General features: G+C 37.8%; 1 protein-coding gene and 1 pseudogene across 1 annotated transcript; one reads left to right on the top strand and one right to left on the bottom strand.

Moving 5' to 3' along the window:
- Positions 1-8911: 8911 nt before the first annotated feature.
- On the top strand, positions 8912-11478 carry LOC126732377 (uncharacterized; annotated as a pseudogene).
- Positions 11479-13872: 2394 nt separating this feature from the next.
- LOC126732368 (11S globulin seed storage protein Ana o 2.0101-like) lies at positions 13873-16547 on the bottom strand. The gene is made up of 3 exons (XM_050435166.1): positions 16179-16547; positions 14517-15237; positions 13873-14264 (listed from the first exon to the last, which is right to left on the bottom strand). The coding sequence occupies exons 1-3, from the start codon at positions 16372-16374 to the stop codon at positions 14111-14113; spliced, it is 1071 nt and encodes a 356-aa protein (XP_050291123.1). The 5' UTR covers positions 16375-16547; the 3' UTR covers positions 13873-14110.
- Between the last annotated feature and the right edge of the window lie 4960 nt (positions 16548-21507).

Genomic DNA, 21507 nt, shown 5'->3' with positions numbered 1-21507 from the left:
AATAGTTGGCTTAAGTATCAATTTCCCCTAAGTCTGTGGTCCGAGGAGCCATGCAGGACTTAGATTCTGTTTAAAACTTATAAATAATTGTAATGTAGACTGGCAAGCGACAAATAGTCGTAAAAGAAAACGTACGCTAAGCCATTCTTATTAATAATAATACCTCCTGAGGTTATTTACATTCCATGGTCGAGGTACAGCTTTTTCATCCAAATCTTCTAGGTAGTAGGCGCCTATTTCGGCCACGGATGTGACACGGTATGGTCCCTCCCAATTGGGCCCCAACTTGCCCCAAGAGGGGTTCTTTGCGCTGCCAAGAATCTTCCTCATCACGAGATCATCTGGACCCAGAGGCCGCAATTTGACGTTAGCATCATACCCTTGTCTTAGCTTCTGGTGATAATAGGCCATGTGAATCGTGGCCTTTTTCCTTCTTTCTTCGGCTAGGTCCAGACTTCTTCCTAGCAATTCATCGTTATCGTTTGGGGTAAACGAGCTAGACCTCAACGTGGGGAAATTGTTCTCGATCGGAAGTACAGCCTCAGCCCCGTAAGTCATTGAGAAGGGGGTTTCACCGGTTGAACGCCGCGGCGTTGTCCGATAGGTCCATAAGACGTGCGGTAGTTCTTCTGCCCATCTCCCCTTTGATTCATCCAGTCTTTTCTTCAATCCGTTCACTATGACCTTGTTTACGGCCTCGACTTGCCCATTTCCTTGGGGGTATGCGGGGGTGGAATATCGATTAATGATCCCAAACTCACGGCAATACTCCCTAAATTTCTTGCTGTCAAACTGAAGACCGTTGTCGGAAATGAGTGTTCTCGGAGTTCCGAAGCGGGTGATAATGTTCTTCCAAATGAATTTCTGGGCGTCCACGTCCCTGATGTTGGCCAAAGGTTCAGCCTCCACCCATTTAGTGAAATAATCGGTTCCGACTATTATGTATCGCTTGTTCCCCGCAGCCTTGAAGAAAGGTCCGACAATATCAAGACCCCATTGCGCGAACGGCCATGGACTGGAGAGTGGGTTGAGAACCCCTCCGGGTTGGTGGATATTTGGGGCGAATCTTTGGCACCGATCGCACTTCTTAGCGTATTCCTGGGCCTGTCTCTGCATGTTCGGCCACCAGTATCCTTGAGTGAGTGCCCTGTGCGCCAGCGATCTTCCTCCGGTGTGACTTCCACATACTCCCTCATGCAACTCCTCAAGAAGAGACTCGGACTCTTCTGGATGTACGCAGAGTAAGTAAGGTCCAGAGTAGGAGCGCCGATAAAGTTTGCGGTCCTCTGATAGCCAAAAACGAGGAGCATTTCTACGTACCTTCTCGGCTTCTAGTTTTTCTTCCGGAAGGATATCGTCTTGGAGGAAATTCCTTATGGGGTCCATCCAGCTGGGACTCTGTCTAATCTGATGGACTCGGGTCGGGTTTCCGCTGATGGGACTGGCCTTGATTAGATCTTCGACTAGGATCATTCGTGGCAAATTACGTGCCGAGGACGTGGCAAGAGTGGCCAGCGGGTCTGCATGAGTGTTTACGCTCCTGGAGATGTGCGTCAGACTGAAAGATTCAAAACTCGTCTGTAGCCGTTTGACTTGTGCCAGATACTCTTGCATCCTAGTATCTCGAGCTTTTAGCTCTCCCATCACTTGTCCGACCACTAATCTGGAGTCCGAGAAGGCTTCTATTACTCTTCCACCCAATCTTTGAACCATTACCATTCCTTGAAGTAAGGCTTCGTATTCGGCTTCATTGTTCGTAGCCGAGAATTCGAGTCTTAATGATTTTTCCATGACAGCGCCGTCTGGCGATATTAAAACTATCCCAACTCCTAATCCTCTCTGGTTGGCCGTGCCATCCACGTAGACCTTCCAATGCATGGTCTCCCCGGCTGAAATTGTGCCAATCAGTTTTCCACCCAGGTCTTTCTTCTCGGTCATCGTTTCTATAGAGGGCTCAGCAAACTCCGCTACCAAGTCTGCGAGGACCTGTCCTTTGACGGAGGGTCTGGGCATATATTTAATATCGAAAGCCCCCAGAAGAGCACTCCACATGGCGATCCTTCCTGTGTAGTCAGCGCTTCGAAGCACGGCTCGAAGTGGAAGCTGAGTCAGGACGATGACCGTGTGCGCCTGAAAGTAATGAGGAAGTTTCCGGGTTGCATGCACTATCGCCAGAATTGCCTTTTCTAAGGGTAGGTATCGCACCTCGGCCTCATGTAGTGATTTGCTCACATAGTACACCGGTCGCTGCACCCCATTATCCTCCCGTATTAGTACCAGGCTCACGGCGTGGGGAGCTACGGCGATGTAGGCAAACAGCACCTCATCTGCCTCCGGGCTGGACATGATGGGTGGTCGGGACAGGTAGTCCTTAAGCTGCTGGAAGGCCTGAACGCAATCCTCCGACCATTTAAACTCTTTCCACTTGTTTATCAGGAGGTAAAAAGGCCGACATCGATCCGCCGATCGCGATATGAATCGGCTTAATGCCGCAATCATGCCAGTGAGCTTCTGCACCTCCTTCGGGTTCCGAGGAGTCTGTAGACTGTTAATGGCTTTGATTTGATCAGGACTCACTTCTATTCCCCTATGGGTGACCATGTACCCTAGGAATTTCCCAGATCCGACCCCGAATGAACATTTGGAGGCATTCAGCCGCAACCGGTGTTCCTTAAGATAGCAAAGACTGTTCCAAGGTCTTTCACGTGCTCGGACACCCTTTTACTCTTCACAACCATATCGTCTATATACACCTCAATGATCTTACCTAGTTGTGGCTCGAACATCCGAGTCATCATCCTTTGGTAGGTTGAACCCGCGTTCTTTAGCTCGAACGGCATCACCTTATAATGATAATTTCCGATGGGCGTCATGAAAGCCGTTTTCTCTTGGTCCTCTAGCGCAAGGGGTATCTGATGATAACCCTGGAAGGCGTCCAGGAAGCTCATTCGAGGGTGCCCCACGGTTGCATCCACCAATCGATCGATTTTGGGTAGAGGGAATGGGTCCTTGGGGCACGCCTTGTTCAGGTCCGTGAAGTCCACGCAGACCCTCCACTTCGCCATCTTCTTCCTTACCACCACTGTGTTCGCCAACCACTCCGGATAAAAGACCTCTTTGATAGCCCCTGCTCTTTTCAACTTTGCCACCTCATCTCTTACGGCACTAGCGTGTTCCTTTGAAGGGCGTCGGGGTGGCTGCTTCCTCGGAGTGGAAGAGGGGTTGACATTCAGGTGGTGACAGATGAGGCTGGGATCAACTCCCGGGGCATCGTAGGCGTCCCAGGCGAATACGTCGACATTTTCTCTGAGAAATCTGACCAGTTCCTCATTTTCTTGAGAGGGCAATTCAGAGCCGACCTGAAAGAACTTCTCCGGGTCATTGCTGACGGCAACCTTATCCAAACCTTCACACCTTATCTCCTCGGCCAGCCCCTCGTCTTGCTCTACCGAGGAGGTTGGTTGCTATAAGCTCTTTGGGACCGAGGACTCGATCAAGGGCCGATGTAAAATGGCGGCCACCACACACTTCCTGGCCACGGCCTGATCTCCTCGGATCTCTTCTACTCGTCCTCTGGATGGGTATTTCACTTTTTGGTGAAGTGTGGAGGTCACGGCCTCCAGGCTGTGGATCCATGGCCTTGCAACTATCGCGGTGTAGGGCGAATAAGCGTCGACCACGATAAAATTCACCTCCACCACTTCCGTCCCAGTCTGTACGGGCAGTCGGATTTGCCCCCTTTGGCGTGACAATCCTTCCCTCGAAGCTGAGAAGGGGGGAGTCATAAGCTGTCAAATCTTCTGGCTTCAAATTCAGCCCCTTGTATAGGTCAGGGTACATTATCTCCACCGCGCTTCCTGAGTCTACTAACACCCTTTTTACATCAAAGCCCCCAATCCGCAATGTGACCACCAAGGCGTCATCGTGGGGTTGAATAGTTCCTCTCTTATCCTCATCTGAGAATCCCAGTATCAAGGAGCTTCCATTTTTTAACTTTTTGGGCTCCCTTTGCCTGCCCTCGGAGGGAAGGCGATCCACGGCTAATACCCTGGGGATGGATGGCCCAGTTCTTCCTGGTGCAGCGAGGATAACATGTATCGTCCCGGTGGGGGGTCTTAAAGACACGTCCCTTCGAGGTTCTTGTGTTGCTTGGCCGGGGTGGCCGCTCGATGGGTGCAGCAGGTGACGTAGCTTTCCTTCTTGGACCAACTGATCTAGGTGATTCCACAGATTCCTGCAGTCCTCAGTAGTATGCCCGTGATCTTGATGATAGTGGCAATACAAGTTCTGATTACGTCTGGCAGGGTCTCCAGCCATCTTTCCCGGCCATCTAAAATAGGGTTCATCCCTTACTTTCTCCAGTACTTGTTGTACCGGCTCTCTGAATATGGCATTCACTGTTTGCGGACTGCTCTGCCCAGCCTGTCGCGGAAAATCTCTCCTCGGCTGACCAGGATTGTGACGTTCCGTCCTGAAATCATTTGCTTTAAGGGGGACAACCTTCTCCTTTCCCTTCCCTTGCAGCTGATCCTCCTCCACTCTTTTGTACTTGTCGATCCTATCCATTAGCTGTTGGACGTCAGTAACTGGTTTTCCGGTGAGGGATTTCCTCAAGCCATGCCAGGTAGGGAGGCCGCTTTTGAACGTGCTGATCGCAACATTATCATGGTTGTCGTCCAAATCGTTATACACCTCCCAATACCTATCCGAGTATGCTTTCAGAGTTTCTCCTTCATGCATGGACAAGGACAGTAGCGAACTGAGAGGTCGAGGGACTCTGGAGTTTGTAATAAAACGGGAGCAAAAAGCTTGAGTGAGCTGCTTGTAGGAGCCTACGGAGTTTGTCTTCAGGCTGTTGAACCACCTCATTGCCATCGATCCCAAGCTGGATGGGAAGATCTTGCACATTAGGGCTTCATTTTGCGAATAGATCGCCATTTTTTGGTTGAACTGACTCACGTGCTCTATCGGGTCTGTTCTGCCGGTATAGATGGCGAATACCGGTTGGTTGAAGCGTCTTGGCAGCTTAGCCCCTTCAATTCTACCCGTGAAGGGTGACCTTGAGACCTGATCCAACGCCTTCTTCATGGCGTCGCTCCCCGAACCTTTGCTGGATGGGCTCTCATACTTCCGTACCTGGCGTGGTTCCTTTTCGCAAGAAAAAGTCTCACTTGGGGGGGTCCTTGACCTTCGTCTATAACTCATGTCCTCCGCGTTAGAAGACTCGCCTGAGTGAGAGGGAGATCGTCTTCACTGTACACGTCGTAACTTCCTTTTTAAGTCATCTATCTCTCGCTGCATGGCCTGGTGACTATTTCGCCTCTGAGACACATGACTTCCTGTCTGAGTGTGACTCTGGCTCATCCGGGTAGTATGCACACTTCCCTCACGATTCCCCCTACCGCCTGGGTTGGTTGGGTTATTTTGCCTCTGGGACTCGGCGGGTCGTGTCCGCTGGGAGTTAGTTTGGTGAGGATCCTCCTGGTGTGGATCTAGTTCTTCCATGCTCGACCGTTGCACTAGCTGATGCCTTAGCTCTTCCCACAGACGGCGCCAATTGTAGTTGCACGATTTTCCTGGCCCAACTTACGTTGATTAGGCCTTGGCTCAAAGCGCAACCCACAATAAATATTTGTAGAGGATGGGTCAAAGAGCTTAGCCTCAGTGAACTTGTTCGGCCTAATGCATGAACGATATAGTTTGCCAAAAGAAAAATAAAAACGCCAGAAGTGATCTTTCTCAAGTCTTATTTTATTTCTTTCTTTCTCCCTGATACAGTTTTTCCGTCCCCCTTCTTTGAGGGACTCCACTACATTATATATTTCTCTCCTTTTCATCTCAACCTTACACCTGTTAATCATCCAAGCATCCACTTGAGCACCTGTCCCATCAGACGCCCTCATCAGACCCTTTGTGAGTTGCAGAGGTCAAGGCGGCACTGTTCAGGAGTCTTTTCCTCATTAATGCGGCCAAGAGGGTGGTTAGGGCGCAATTAATGTGGTGGTAGCCTTCCGTGAGATATTTTGGATTTAATTCATTTTATATGTTGGGAAGATGAGCTGAAATGGCTGGGGCAAGTTCCTCGTCTGGGCTTCGTGATTTCCGAGGAGGAGTTACTCCTCGGACAGGTTTCCTTGGCGTTTTTGGGGTTGAATAGCGCGTTATCTGAGGCTTCTCTTTGGACAGGACGCTCCTCGGATGGGCCTGAGTTTGGAATAGCCCATCATTTTTTGGGCCGGGCCCCACACCTACCATTCAAAAAAAAAAAAAAAAAAGGAAAAGAAAAAGCTGAAAGAATTACACTTCTCACATTTCCAATACAAACTTAAACACTTTTTTTTTTCAATAGTGCTTTTATTTTCTGTCAAAATTTATTAAGAAATTTATTTTTCTATTTTTCGAATGCCTTTTGGATTTCAAAACATGTCAAATGAAAAAGAAAAAGAAAAAATGGAAAATAATTTTTTTATTTAAATTTTAATAAGAGAGATAAACTTGGGCCTCTTAACTCTTTTGGGCTTAATAAGCTTGCAACAAAACTGGTTGGTCTTCCCTCTATATTTTGATATATTCCGCCGCCTCGGAATACCATGTTTTTGTTTTGCCCAGCGCAGACTCTCATGTAAGGAGTTCTCTTCTCTTATGCCTTTTGCTTTTATATTCTAACAAGATTTCCCGTTCTATGTATCTCACAAACCTTCCCATTTGATTTTGAGACAAAATGAAGTTGTGTTTAAGTTTTGTTGAGTTTTGCATGCCAAGAATTTTGATACTTGCCCATTTACTTTTGTAATTGGAACTTGGAAGAATTTTGTTTTTCCTTGGAGTTTTGTTAATTATAGATCATATAGAATGATCATTGTGATTAGATAGAATTGGACCTGTCATTTCTCTGCCATTTTTCTAAATTGATGTTTTTCTTAGAATAATTTTTTTTTTTTAATAATTTGTACAGCTACTAGAGTTACAAGAAATATGGGAGACATAAGCTGAGAGAGTTTGGAAAAAAGATCATGGATCTTTGTTTGAACTCTAACCCACCAACTGAATGGAAAAAGGTGGTGGATTCGGGTTTGAACAAATGGAAATGGAGTAGTCTACAAGCTGTTATTAGTAAGCTGACACGGGGAGCTACTATACAGTCTGCCATATTTGGATTCAAAGAAACAAAACTGTCCAAGGTGAACAAGTCAAGTCTGAAGAAATTTTTGTCTAGTGACTCTAGTCTGTAGTCCTTCATATGAGATAAAATAAAAGCGCATGTAGCTACTAAAGAAAGGTCATGTTACTGGGGATTCCATTTCTGTTCTGTATACTAGAGCTTATTGAATTGTAGTTGCAGTGTTCTTAGTCAGTTAATTGTAGCTGTGTTTTGTTTCATTGTGTCCATAACTGAGATTGTGCATGGATAGGCCAAAAATAAATAAATAAAGAGAATTCTTTTTCTTTCCTTTTTAATAATCAATCTCTCTCGTTTTTAATTTTTAATTTTTAATTTTATTTTATTGCAATGATCACCTTTAATGCTTTTAAGAAATTCAATGATTTGCAAAATTTGGAACTTTCTAAATTTTCTTTTAGAGTCTCTACCCGTGCACTTGTGTAAAGAGGCTAGCATATATTATATATAGATTATACACATACATTCAGCTAGTAGAGATGCAGAGGGTGTAAACTGCATTATGTCAAATTCATCATTATTTTTTTTTTTGGATGATTATAATGTTCTTTAGCTTACATTGTCATTAATGATGATTTTTATTTTTTTTAAACAAAAATTAGTCTTGCCTCTCACACCAACCCTTGGTGCTTTTCTTGCCAGGTACAATCAATTAATTGAGTCACAATTAATTGAGTAAGGTGGATTCCTACTTAAGGTCCGTTTGGATAGTGCGGCTGCATCCGCGTTTTGGGCATTTTTTTTTTTTTTAAGTCCAGCGCGTTATGCATTGTTAATTGGCCATGAACAGTGATTTTAGGCCAATGAACACTGAACAGTAATAAACAGTAAATTTTTTTTTTTTTTTTATTGTTTTCAGTTTTCAATTTTCAGCAAAATAAGCTGTATCCAAACGCATACTTAGAAGTTGGACCTGTGAGACTCTTCTGCTCTACCAACTACAATTTCTAGGGCTTTCAAAGCTGAATTGAGAGAACAATCCAAACCAAGGAATTGGTCTCACTGGTACTAAGTCTCAGTAAGCTTTTAGTCATGGACAGGATGATCCTCACCTCTGATAAATCATCCAACTCATCCCCATTGAACCCTCCTTCCTGGATAATTTGCCATATGTATGTTCCTCCCCAAACTGTCTCTTCTTTTCTTTTTCTTTATAAAAGATGTTATAGCTTAATTTTTTATTCAAGTGCAATTAGCGTATCGGTATTAGTTTTGGTGCATAGTGAAGTATATGCTAAAGTTAAAAAAATCCTATTTTTATATGCATATGCTCTATAAACTATCTGTTACCACTGCTTATGCATGACATAAGTTTGTATGGCTTACTTATATTGAATTATATTATGCTCTTATTGTATTTGCAAAGTTTCAAGTTTTTATACTTAATTTGAGGTTATTTTAGTAGGTCATTATATCTATTCATCATTCTCTCTCCCGCTAGGTGCCAGAAGCAATTATCATAATATACATGCCCTTGTTACAATTCACAATACTGCTTCCTCCAGTGCTACAGGGAAAGTGGAATTTGCTTCTCCCTATTTTTGTAATTATGTTTTTTCTATATTCTATGGAGGTATTTTGGTTGATGTTCTTTGAAAATTACTTCTTGTTCTTTTGAAAGCAAAAGTTACATGTATTTTAATTTGTAAGAGCAAGTAGTGTTTTCTATATGCTTACTTTGATTTATGAATTTTTTGTAGTTGCCTTAGAAAAAAAAAAAAAAAAAAAAAGAGGGGGTTGGTGAGATCTTGATTCTATTGCTTACTTTGAATGTAGCTTAACAAATAACAATTGTGTTCTAGTGCATTCTAGTTTCTACGCCAAGCTTGTATCATTTGAAGATTCTTCATAAGTTTTTCTTTTCTTTGTTCGGAGGACATTGTTGGTGTTTTGTTTTATTGTTTAATTATAGTATATATATTTTTGACAGTCACATAGTTTTCGATGTACTGAGTCTTTCATGCAAGAGAATGTAGCTGAGGAACTTTGGCAGATGTGACCTAATGATGAAACTAAACGGATAATGCTAGATATTCTGAAACGATTCCATTCAGAAAATGAAGCATGGATGAGGATGGTATGTTACCTCTATGTTTTTTTTCTTTGAGACTGTTGGGTTGTCACTAATTGTCAGATAGAATATTTTAGACATGAAATCTATTTCAAAAATCATTTTATAAAGCACCCTTCAACATGTTAGGGTAAAAAATCAAAGTAAAAAACAAATGAAGCTAAATTGCCTACATTCTGCCATACCAGCCATGTTGCGGGTGAAGTAAATTGGCTAATTGGGGTGGCAGAGATTTGTGTATAGTAAAGGGAGGTGGAGTCTGTGACCAAGCACCCAAAGTTAGAAGCAGTGTTGGTCTACAATCAAAGTTCTTAAAAAATATCTATAAATAAAAAATAAAAACAAAACCTTGATTAAGAACACAGCTGCAAGTTAATGTTGATAATCATTAGACTTTTTTTCTCTCTTCTCTTTTGTGGTCCAGGTTAGTGCTGCTGCAGCACAACTGTATTGAGGCATACTTACTGCCAAAAAACCTGAACCATGCCCAAAATTGCACTGCAAGTCCTAGGAATGTTGTAGAATCAAAAGCTTAGGAATAATTTATAGCACTTTTATTGAACTATTGAGAATAATGCTTTAAAATTGATAAAATGCTATGCAATGTCTGAGATGATGATTTATAGCAGTGCTACTTTTTGTAGTGTTTTTTAATTGAACTTTCACAAAATTGTGTTCTATATCTGACAAAGCCCCTGATCAACATTTGAATTAGTAATTTCAGTAGGATTCTAAAAGGTGCTTATTTCAACTTAGTACTGCTTTTGACAAACTGTTTAAAGTAGTGGTTTTATCATTGATATAAGGAGTTGGGTCTGCAAAAGCTTTTCTGGTCATACGGGTTGATTATGCTAGGACATTTTAAACTTTATTCTCAGCTCAACGACATATACAAATTATTTGGTGACTAGAGTTAAATGGAAAGATATATGCATTAAAATGAAATGAACATCCAGAATCAACGACATATACAAATTATTTCGTCTAGAATCAACAACACATTCAAATTATTTGGAGACTAGAGTTAAATGGAAAGATAAACCATATTAACAAGTCTACAACCATAAACCAAACATAAAGGACAACGAAAGCCCTACAGGTAACCCTGTAAGTTTATTGAGGCGACTAAGAAACTAGAAAAATTAAGCTAGGTTTTTTATCAATTTGGTGGAGGGAAGAAAATGGCATCAGAAGTCTATTAAACTATTACCTTTCCTTTCTACTTTAGTGTATGTCACAGGTCTATCAACTGATTCTAAGGCTTTTAACTTATTATTAACTAATTCTAAAAGGTCATTATCACTCTGTCTGTCAGTATGTCGGTTGCTTTTATATTCCGTTAATGTACTCCAATTGTTATGTTCTGTGTTCCTATCATAGTTATAATTTTTATTACTATTATAGTTACCATTGGTATAAGTTCTACAGAGCCATCCCCTCTGTTAGCTGTTCACCTTGTAGATATTTTATATAGCTACTGTTTTACACTTCGTCTCTACAATGGAGATTAGCAATCAGATGTCGTAGGATCAGCCTTGGTGGTGTTGATTGTGTCCTCAGTCTTGGGTCAAGGTGGGCATCCAGAAGCTGTGTTGGAAACTGTCTCTTATTGCTTGGAGCAAATATGCTCTCCAGCTTATGGACACATGGGTGGCTTGCAATTTGGATTTGGTCTCATTGATGATGTGATAAGCCTACTTTCATTAGGAACTTCTGCTTTAGAGTGTTCACTTTCTGATCTACGTAGTCTGGTTCGGGTTAGGGAGAGTGAATTTAAGTCAGAGAAACCAAAAAATTCAAGAAGGGTGGATTTTAGGAGCAAGCTCAAGCTGGTTGAGAGAGATTTATTTCATCATGTGTTTGGTCCATGAGCAGCCGGGTGATGCTTGGTCTTCCTTAGCAGCAGTTGTAAGGGCAGAGAAAAGTTCAATTATGGAACATGGAGGTGATAAGCAATTTGTGAAAATCAACAATAAGGCAGAATTTAGAGCAAGGTTTTCATTGAATCACCATTATGATGTAGTTTCTTATTTTCTTGAGGAAGGGGATGGAGTTTTAAATGATTTTGCATGACCAGGAGTCAACGATAATGTACTTTTTGTATATTCAGTTTCTGTAGATCATGCATTAGCATCAACAATGTATGTGAGTGCGACCAAATCAAAGGCAGTTAAGATTGAGAAAGATCCTTTTTATAGACAAACTAGAGAATTTTTAATGCTCTCTTGCAGCTGTAGCTCAAAGAAAGTTTTGCAACATTTGCTGATACAGTATTTTGAAGTCTCTGCATTTGTGTGCTTAAATTATCTTCTTAAGTTCTTTGTCTTCTTCCTTTTTTATCATTTAAGTGATATCATGAGGGAAGATGATAAATTTTGAAATTGTTTTCTTTTTTTCTGAAAAAATCTTGAAATGAGAAGAAACTCTTTTTAACATACCTATGACCTACCGTAGTACTCCTACTCCTACCCTTGTAAATTTATGCAAAAAGGTATATCTCTCAACCTTGCAAATCTCACATTGATAAGGGTAGTCCCTCAAAGCGAGTAAAAAAAAATCAAGGTTTTGAGATCATTAACATTTTAGCTTGATAGACTATGATTGTGGATTGTAATTTATTGTTTAATTATTGATGTTGCTATTCAATTTAATAAATGTCCACAGAGGTTCTTGAAGAAGAAACATTTGTTGGATCCTTTCGTTTCTCTTTTTCATCACGAAAAATCTAAATAAAATGGAATCATTTTAAAATTACAACCACTTGATATTTAGTGTGTTTGGCATGGCTTAAAAAGCTAGTTTTTTTTACTATTTAGTTTATTTTTGTTACTATTCATGAGTCTCATTGCACTTTTGGTACTATTCAGAGGACAACCTATACTATTTCAACTATTTTTTAACTTTATCTACAGTATTTATAGCAAAAAAATTTCAATTTCAGCTAAATAAACTGTTTCCAAACAGACTCTTAGAATTCGGTTTCACCCAAATTACATACCCAATTCCATAACTTGTTGATTTGTGCAATTGTGAGTGGTGAACACTTTCTATCTACTACAAATTATATGAAACACCACTTTAGGGTTTAGGGTGAACACTTTCTATCATTCATAGTCACACAAGTAACAAGTTATGAAATTGAGTGTGTTGTAATATTGCCTCAAATTGGTTGTGCCGTAGTATTGATGAAGCAATATGGGGTCAGTCCAATCCATTTCATGATTCACCCCCTAACAATCATCCACAATTTTGGCTCTGACCAAAGTAGATAAATATTGCCTTGGCTTTTGTTCTGGTCTCTTCTTGTTGCATATAAATAACCTGACCTTCTCAAGACTTTGTTGCATATAGATAACCTGACCTTCTCAAGACTTGTTCCGTCAGAGTGAAAGACTGTTTGATTATGATGTTATAGTATATGCCTATAATATTCTTCCTTGCCTTTAGATTGGTTTCAGTGTCAGGTTTTTGGGTGGATGAATTGTTTGATTTGCGCATCAAAGAATATTATCCATCATTATCACTAGTACTTCGTTGTTTTGGTCTAGTTACTAGAGCTCCATGCTCTGAGCATTATAAAGTTTTATTTGAAGATAGTGGAGACCTTTTTTTTTTGAGAGGAAATAATGGTAGAACTTGCTATACAATGTGAAAGAGAAAAGAGCACCAATTGACCTCTCCTCATTCTCTTTTGCAATACTAATAAGAGCTAAAGCAATACAATTACATCTTAAAGAAATAGTAACAAAGGATACGCTAACAAATTGTTCACAAATCAGCTTAATATCCTTCACGATTTAGCCACTTCTAAAGAAGACATCCTATCCAAAGAGGGGGCCGGGTGACCATTAAGCAGCCCAAGGTTCAATATTGAAACAAGGTTTATCTTATTGTCCTCCATGAACTCCATAGTGTAAGTAGCAACACGAGACCACAGACCACCAGAGTTTAGAGATTTATTCTGAAAGATCAATTTATTTCCGCAATTTTAAAACATCCAACATGCAGCACATAGAACTTCAAACTTTCTGAATAGCTGAAATAACTTCTATAAACTAAACATACATAAAATCCAACCAAGTTAGTGCATTTTAAAAATAAAAAAATCTATATCATGATCTTTGATTCAAATTAGAAAAGGCGCTGCTTTGAATAGGCCAATGTTTTTAGATGGAAACAATACGGGAAAAAATTTTCGGTCTTCCCGTTAATACAAATCATTGTGGGCTTCAATGATTATGCGAACTTCTTCAAATTAGTTGATTTGAAATAATTTCTTTCTATAGGATTGGAGGACCATCTAACCATCGTCTTGTTGTATTGAATAATTTCTCCAAATTAAAGAATCAATGGTGCTTATTAAATCCCAGTTTGGCCCCTAGTTCACTAGCCAATGTAAAACCAAACCAAATTCGTTAAGTTTTGAATTTTCATCATTCTAGGCTTCCACAACCTTAAAAAAGGAACCAAACCAATTTTACCATGAGCTTTTTTGGTGACCAGAGTTAAATGGAAAGAGTTATGCATTAATATGAAACGAACATCCAGAGTCAAAACCATATTAACAAGTCTACAACCAGGGCCATAAGCTCAGCTATACAAAATTATTTGGTGGCTAGAATTAAATGGAAAGAGTTATGCATTAAAATGAAACGAACATCCAGAATCAAAACCATATTAACAAGTCTACAACCATAAACCGAAGACAACGAAAGCCCTATTTATTGAGGCGATTAAGAAGCTAGCAAAACAAAGCTAGTTTTTTGATCAATTCAGTAGAGGGGAAACTAGCAAAACTAAGCTAGTTTTTTGATCAATTCGGTGGAGGGAAAACTAGCAAAACTAAGCTGGTTCTTTTATCAATTTGGTGGAGGGAAGAAAATGGCATCAGAATTCCTCTTTGAGCGGAAAAGATTTTCTGTATTGGCATCCACATCAAATGCAGCCTGGAGCACTTGAGGAGATAGAGCCTTCCACACTGAAGTCCTTCCAGCTAAGTGGGTGAATATTGGACTGCCACAGAAAAGCAAAATCATTCATGAGTCATGAAACTTCTAAGCAAAATTCTTGATAAAGAATCAATTTTTGCACTAAGATAATGATAATACACAATAGGCTTGATAAAGAATTAATTGTGTATAGTACTAGCAGATCAATTAGCCAAGAGAACCCAATAAAAACAAACACACAAAAAAATTGATTAGATATATAACAATAGCCTAAAACAAATGCAACAGTGTGGCTAAGAATGTGAAAAAGTCTTACTTGGGGGTGGTGATGATAGAGAACCATTCCATACCATCAGGAGCTGCAATCTTCGAAACAACGAAAAACCTTGGTACAATGAGCAAATTACCTGCCTTAACAGTTGTTTCCAAGACCCTGTGGCCATCAACACCAACAAGCTGAAGACGGCCACTACCCCTAATAATATAAGTCACCTGCAATGCTGAGTCACAAGAAAATCCAGGAGAGCACATAGCACTCCCATCCAACCTAACAAGGTCAGCTCCAAGCCCAACTTCACCAACCAAAGGAAGGTTATTAGTGTTCAACACCACAACCCTTCCACCTTTCTTAATGTCCACGTCTAATGGAGCCTCCTCACAATTCAATGCCATACCCTCTCGATGTTCTTTCTTTGGTTCAGGCATTTTAAAGTTCCCATGAAGCTGGACAATTCCATTGCCTGATTGCTTTTCAACAAGGGCCTTAACAGTATTCTCATCCAAGTCCCATGCTCGACTCACAAACTCGGTAGTAAACCCTGTGAAGATCCCATTGGAACCCGTTAGGAAAAAATCAGTGAACTCTCCAGATTTGTGAGCTTTTGAAGTATCTCCCATGAACAGAACAACTAGCTCAGTGTCCTCTTTGTTGTACCACCATGTAACAACACCAAAAGGGAGGGCAATGGCATCACCCTTCTTAATTGCAAGGACCTTCTCTTCTGATTCAGGAAGGACAATTCCAGCTACACCAGTTCCTATACAAAATGAATGAGCAAAATGATATTACAATTGCAATACGAAGATATTACATGGTACTAAACATTGATTGGTGACAGAATTTGGTTCATACTCTACCATTACTCTGTAAAAAAAGTTATGTAGACAATATGCCCAGCAAAATTACTAATTAACTACATCAGAAAAGAAAACTAATGAATGTTCCTGATGCTACATGCAGTAGCACAATACAACTTTCTACAAAGATCAAGTTATCAAATCATATTTACAAACTGGTCCAAATACATTGTTCTTTTAAACATTTAAAGTGCTAAAAATTTATTCTTCCATAATAATTCGAACAACCTCATTGCTTTTCTTTTCTTTTTCTTTTTTTCTTTTAATCCAATTAAAAAACCAATCTCAAGTAAAAACAACCAAAAAATAAGGTTCGGATAAAGTTTAGTATAAAAATTAAGAATATGACAAAAGATGGACCAATAAAAGCCATAACAAAAACAGAATATCACAATAGAGTATAAAACAAGCAATGGATGATTTGATTAGTCCACCTAGCTAGCCCATGATGGTTACCACTAAACTAGAACAACTTTCGGCAGTCTATTATTAAATTGAATACTCCAAATTTTAATTTGACAGATTCATCCAAAAGAATAAAAAAAATTAAAAAGTAAATTCCATTAAAATTTTATTCTACAAATTGCATAGCCAACCAAAAGCCCATCCATTAAATATATTAATTATCTCTCTCTCTCTCTCTCACACACATATAAATAAATAAATAAATAAAAACGAATCATCAAAAGATCAAAAGTATCTAACAACAACAACAGAACATGTAATATATTAATGATCCGAAAATAAAACTTAACACCCACAAACGTACGTACGTAGACATGCTTAAAAAGAAAAAAATCTATAAAAAAAAAAAAATCAGATAACAATTATGTATATTTACCTTGGAGAACATAGGCAACCTTGGCAGAATCAGAGTAACGAGGAAGAGCAAAACCGTTCTTCTCAAGGGCCAACTTGGCTGCACCAATATTTCCTTCACGCAGCATGGGAAGCTCAGATGGAGACCATGCATAATATGACCCACCATTGCCTCCGTACACCTTCTTAGCCAACTTTGGAGAAAGATCAAGCTCCATAATTTTCACTCTTTTTTTTTCTTTAAAAAAAAATACCAAACTATCTTTCTTGCTTTCTGTGCGTTAAAAGAGAGTAAGAAAGGTTGTATATATATAGAGCAGTGAGGACTGGGAAGAGAGATTTTGTTAGATAAGTATTGTTTCAAAAGATTCTACTAGATAAGACTGAAGTATAGTCGTAGTTAACTGCAACTGATTTTCCTACTTAGTTTGTTATTATACGTTTTGTGATTATGGAAGCACGAAAACCGTGGCTGAGGTGTGCTGAATAAAAATCCTACTAGTTAATTCTTTCGCGGCTCTTTTTTTGATTGATTTATTTTTAATTTAGTGTTATAATGTTTAAAAGTGATATATAAATAACTATATATATATATATATATATAAATAAAAGAGGTAAAATAACATAAAATAATGTTTAAAAATAAGATAGAAATAATGTCTTAAGTTTTAGGCCAAATATAAAAGTCAAAGGAGAAAGCCTAAAACTTAGCAACAGTAAATTACTACTTTATCCAGTTATTTAATTTAAAATTATTTAACTAAAAGATAGAGGTATTTTAAAGAGTTTAAGAATTTGTGTGAAGGTATTTTAGTACGAAAAATGTTGAAAACCAAACCGGAAATCCTATTATTAATAGTATAGAATAGATACTCCTTATAAGTCATGTATTTGAATTTTTGTTTTCTTTTATATTTTGGTTATTTTATAATTAAGAAAAAAAAATGTGTCCTATTATGATTGGGTGGAGTTTAGACTGAGGAGTGTTGGTACAGAAAATACTGATGAGCACATTATATTTTTCACAATTTATTAAGATGATCAACACATTATGCTTCCGAATGATATCATTTTTATATGACTTACCAAAAACACCACATTTACCAATCACAATGTGCCAATTCTTTCATTGTTGCAACAAAAATTTATGTAACAATATTTATATTTCTTGAATTATAAAATGTGAAAAGTGTAAAATGGGCTGCACCAATTAAGCGTCAACATATATATAATAGAATGAAAGGGTTTGCACAATTAAAGCAAATATCAATTTGTCCAATATTAGAACCTTATTCTATCTCATTTGTGTGTATTTGTTTATCCAAAAAATAAAATATAAAAAATCATTATCCATACCTTTGTTTGAGAAGAATCTTATCCATATATACCTAAGTTGATTAATGTAGCATTTATCCATACCTAAGTTTTGTCATAAATCATTATCTAGCTTAGATTTTATTTTAGAATTGGAAGGTTTTTTAGGTGCATTGCAATAAATTTTAAAATTAGAATGTATAAAATTTGTAAGATATATTTAATTTGGGACTCGTTGTTTTAAGCACTTCGTATTTCGATTCTAATTTTTTTTTTTTAAAAGGTACTTCGTTTTTCACTTCAAAAAGATTTGGTTGTTATTTGTGATCACGAAAATATGTGAAAATAGTTAGTTAGTTGAATATCATAAATTATCCAACTTAGATTTTATTTCAAAATTGATCGAGTTTGTTTAGGTACTATGGATAAAATTTGTAAGATATATGTTGGGACTTGTTGTATTAATCCCATCGTATTTCACTCCAAATAGATTTAGTTGTTATTTGTAATCACGAAAATATGTGAAAATAGTCAGTTAGTTGAATATCAAATCCTCTCCATATACATATATTTTTTTTTAATTTCTATAATTAATTTTCTTTTAAATTTTATGGGTTTAATTTATTATTATTATTATTCACTACAGGTAATTTTTAGAAGGAAGTAATACAATCTTATGTCTACCAGACTATCAAATTCCTTTTTAGCATAGGTCACCTTTAATGTAGCAACATGTGACTTGTCTATCACTGTAACACCCGCCTCACTTAAATTTAATCTAATTGCTTCTAGAGTGAAATTGATGAATTATTTAATTTATTTTGAATTATATTATTTTATATTATGATATCTATTATCCACAAAGAAAATAAATAAAAAAAGATATAAAGTGGAGAGTTATTTTGTGGATTATTCATATTTAACTTTTAGTCTCCTTATCAGTTAAAGAAAAGGATAATAGATTAAAACCTATTTGGATTAGGAGTCTAAGTGTTATTGGAATCCTTTAGAGTTCTAGCCTATCTAAACAACCTTAATTTGAGTTTAATTGAGAATTTAAGGTCTTGGAAGCTTATTTAAGTTTTATGGGCTTCTTGGAGGCTAAAGAGATAAGTTTTAGTGGGTTTTAAATTTCAGCCCAAATAGAAAACGTTTATTTTAGCCCAAGTAAGAAATGTATTTAACATGTAAAACTAAATTTATTTAAGAGTACTAATTGGAGTGGGGTTGGTTTTTCTAGACTGAATTGGAGTGTTATTTTAGAGAGAGAGAGAGAGAGAGAGAGAGAGAGAGAGAGATATATATATATATATATTGGGTCTTTTTAAGTCAGCCATGTGAAAGGTAGAAAGAGACTACAAGATTTCGAGGAAAAAAAAAAGAAAGAAAGAGAAGAAGTTAGTGCTTAGCGTGTAAAGGTTTAGGAGCTGAGAATTAGAGTTTCTCTACATTGAAAAGAATAGAATAACGTGGTACTACTAGAGTAGCCAGCATTTAATACCGTACTGAGGTAAACATCTAATTATACATGCTTTATTGGAATCATTAAACGCATCTTTGACTTAGAATTTATCATCTCATAGTTGTGTGGAAGTCTTAGAAATTATATTGATATATTCAAGGGAAAATAGGCTATCATGGAAGTATTAATACAAACGTACGTTACTTTATTGATTTTGAAAGAGATCCTAACATATATGTGGAGTAGTATCACCATTATTTATAAGTTAAGCCTATATAGAAATCCATAGATGGTGTTCAATGGTATATATATAGGTATAGTAGATTGTAGTATTAGGGATTACACTACAATTATATAAAATATGGTATAGACATGATGTATATTAGAAAGCTATGTTAGATTTAGTATTGCAAAATCTTCACAGTGGCTAAGGAAAAGTTTTATAAGAGGACTTTTTGGTTATTCAAAACTTGCCCTTATTGAGTTATTTGATCCTTAATTAGGTTCTCATTGACATTGTTCCGAATAATTGAAGTGAAGCTTGGTTTAACAACTAGAGGTAAGTGGACTTCTGAATAGGGGTGGCAAAATCTGACACGACCCGTGAACCCGACACGATTAACCTGTTTATAAACAGGTCATGGGTTGAGGCTAAATGGGTTCGGGTCATATTCAGGTTGACACGGCTGACCCGTTTAATTAATGAGTCGTGTTCGGGTTCACACATGTGAACCCGTCTGACCTATTTGACCCGTTTAAATAATAAAGGCATTAAATTTTGTTATTATTGCTTAATTTTTTTTGTTGTAATTATATGTTTATTACTATATTTATGACCGTAATTGTATTTTAATTTTAGATATATAAAAATTGATAATAGATTATTTAGGTCATATATGACCTATTAATCAAACAGGTTATTATATAGGTTATTTGTATTAACTTTTATATGACTTATTAATTAAACAGGTTAAACGTGTCGGGTTGGGTCAACCTGTTTAATAAACGGGTTGGGTTAGGGTTGAGGATTCTTGACACGTTTACTAAATAGGTCGGGTTCGGGTCAACTCATATAGCAGAGTACTTATGGCTCGACACGACACGAACCTGACCCGCGAACACGAATTGACACCCCTACTTCTGAACATGACGTTTCTCAAGATGTATATATATATATATATATATATATATATATTTGCAAAAGTGAAGTTTCAAAATCTTATACCATTGTCAATGCATTATACAAACCAAAATTTTATTACTTCGATTCTTGTATATTACTTTGAAATTATACATGTTAAGACTGACTCAAAACTATATTTTGAGAAAATATTCATTATATGATATATGATTGGTATTGAGAATATTATAATAAAGTAAGAATGTTTTCAAACAATTGTCGAGGGAGAAAGTGATGCCTCTATCTAAGATGTTGGGAAGTCAAGCCGAAACTCGATTATGGGCTCTTGAGATGGTGCCCAAAGGCTTTTGGTGTGATGACAAAACCTATCCAAGCAAGAAACAAAGGCTGCACATGACAAAAACAACAACAAAAGCCCAATGAAAAACACATTACAATACTTAATTAGTACATTAATGGTCCTGATCCGATAGTTCAAATCAATCCTCTAGTGGTACGGTATTATCTCCAACAGTAGGGTAATTTCAGGTTAATAAGTGTGTTTACATGGTAAAAAATCATATTTTTTCCTTATTATTATTAAGTCGACATGAGGGAGAATTTCCATAGTTTGCAAAACATTATGGCCTTCATCATAATAATAATAAATAAGGATTAAAAGTTTCATAGTTACAAATAAAAAAGGAAAAATAGGATAGAATAAAGGGAGAGAAAGATCCTCAGCTCAGTGCAGCAAGTATTAAACTAAGATTTTGTTGAGTATGTGTGCATAAGGCATAAACGAGGTGAATGTGGACTGTTTTGAGTGAGTGGGATAGGATTAATACTGAGATTGAAGGTTTTTGTGAGTAATGGGCTGTTTGTGACTAGTTGGAGGACATTTTTGAGCTGTGATTGTGTAAAGGGAGGAGAAGAATATTTGGGATTAGATGAGTGTAAGCTAAAGATGATGAGTGGTGAGCTTAAGGAGAGCTAAATCACCAGCAAAAATGGCAAACGAACCCCGAAGTCTCAGAGGGGGGTAGTTGTCCCTTTGTGAGCTGAGGTGCTTATGTTTTTATAATGGAGTTTAGAGAAGTATTAATTAACAAACATCCAAAAAAAACGTGGGTTTGATTCAGGGGAGCAGGTCAACTGAATTAATAACCTGGATATGGCCTAAAAATGAAAGATTTGCTTTTGGGACTATTTTGCTTCTTTGGACAAGGTAGTATTTAGAGTAATTTTGCATTAAATTCTAAGATTGCTGAGATTGTGTTCAGCCAATGGGATTAAAGCAAGTATTAAGAAAGAATCTTAGTGCTGCAACTGAGATTTGGACCCTAGGAAGTAGGATTCAACACCCCAAGCCAGGTGTCAAAGTTTAAGCCTTCAGAGAGTTCCGTTGGAGATCCCTTTATGCCCTCCAAACCACATGTTCCCAATTTTTTCCCC

The sequence above is a fragment of the Quercus robur genome, chromosome 1, assembly GCF_932294415.1.
Source record: "Quercus robur chromosome 1, dhQueRobu3.1, whole genome shotgun sequence".
Lineage (NCBI taxonomy): Eukaryota > Viridiplantae > Streptophyta > Magnoliopsida > Fagales > Fagaceae > Quercus > Quercus robur.
Note: the sequence above shows the minus strand (reverse complement) of the source record. Positions and strands in the feature narration are given on the sequence as shown.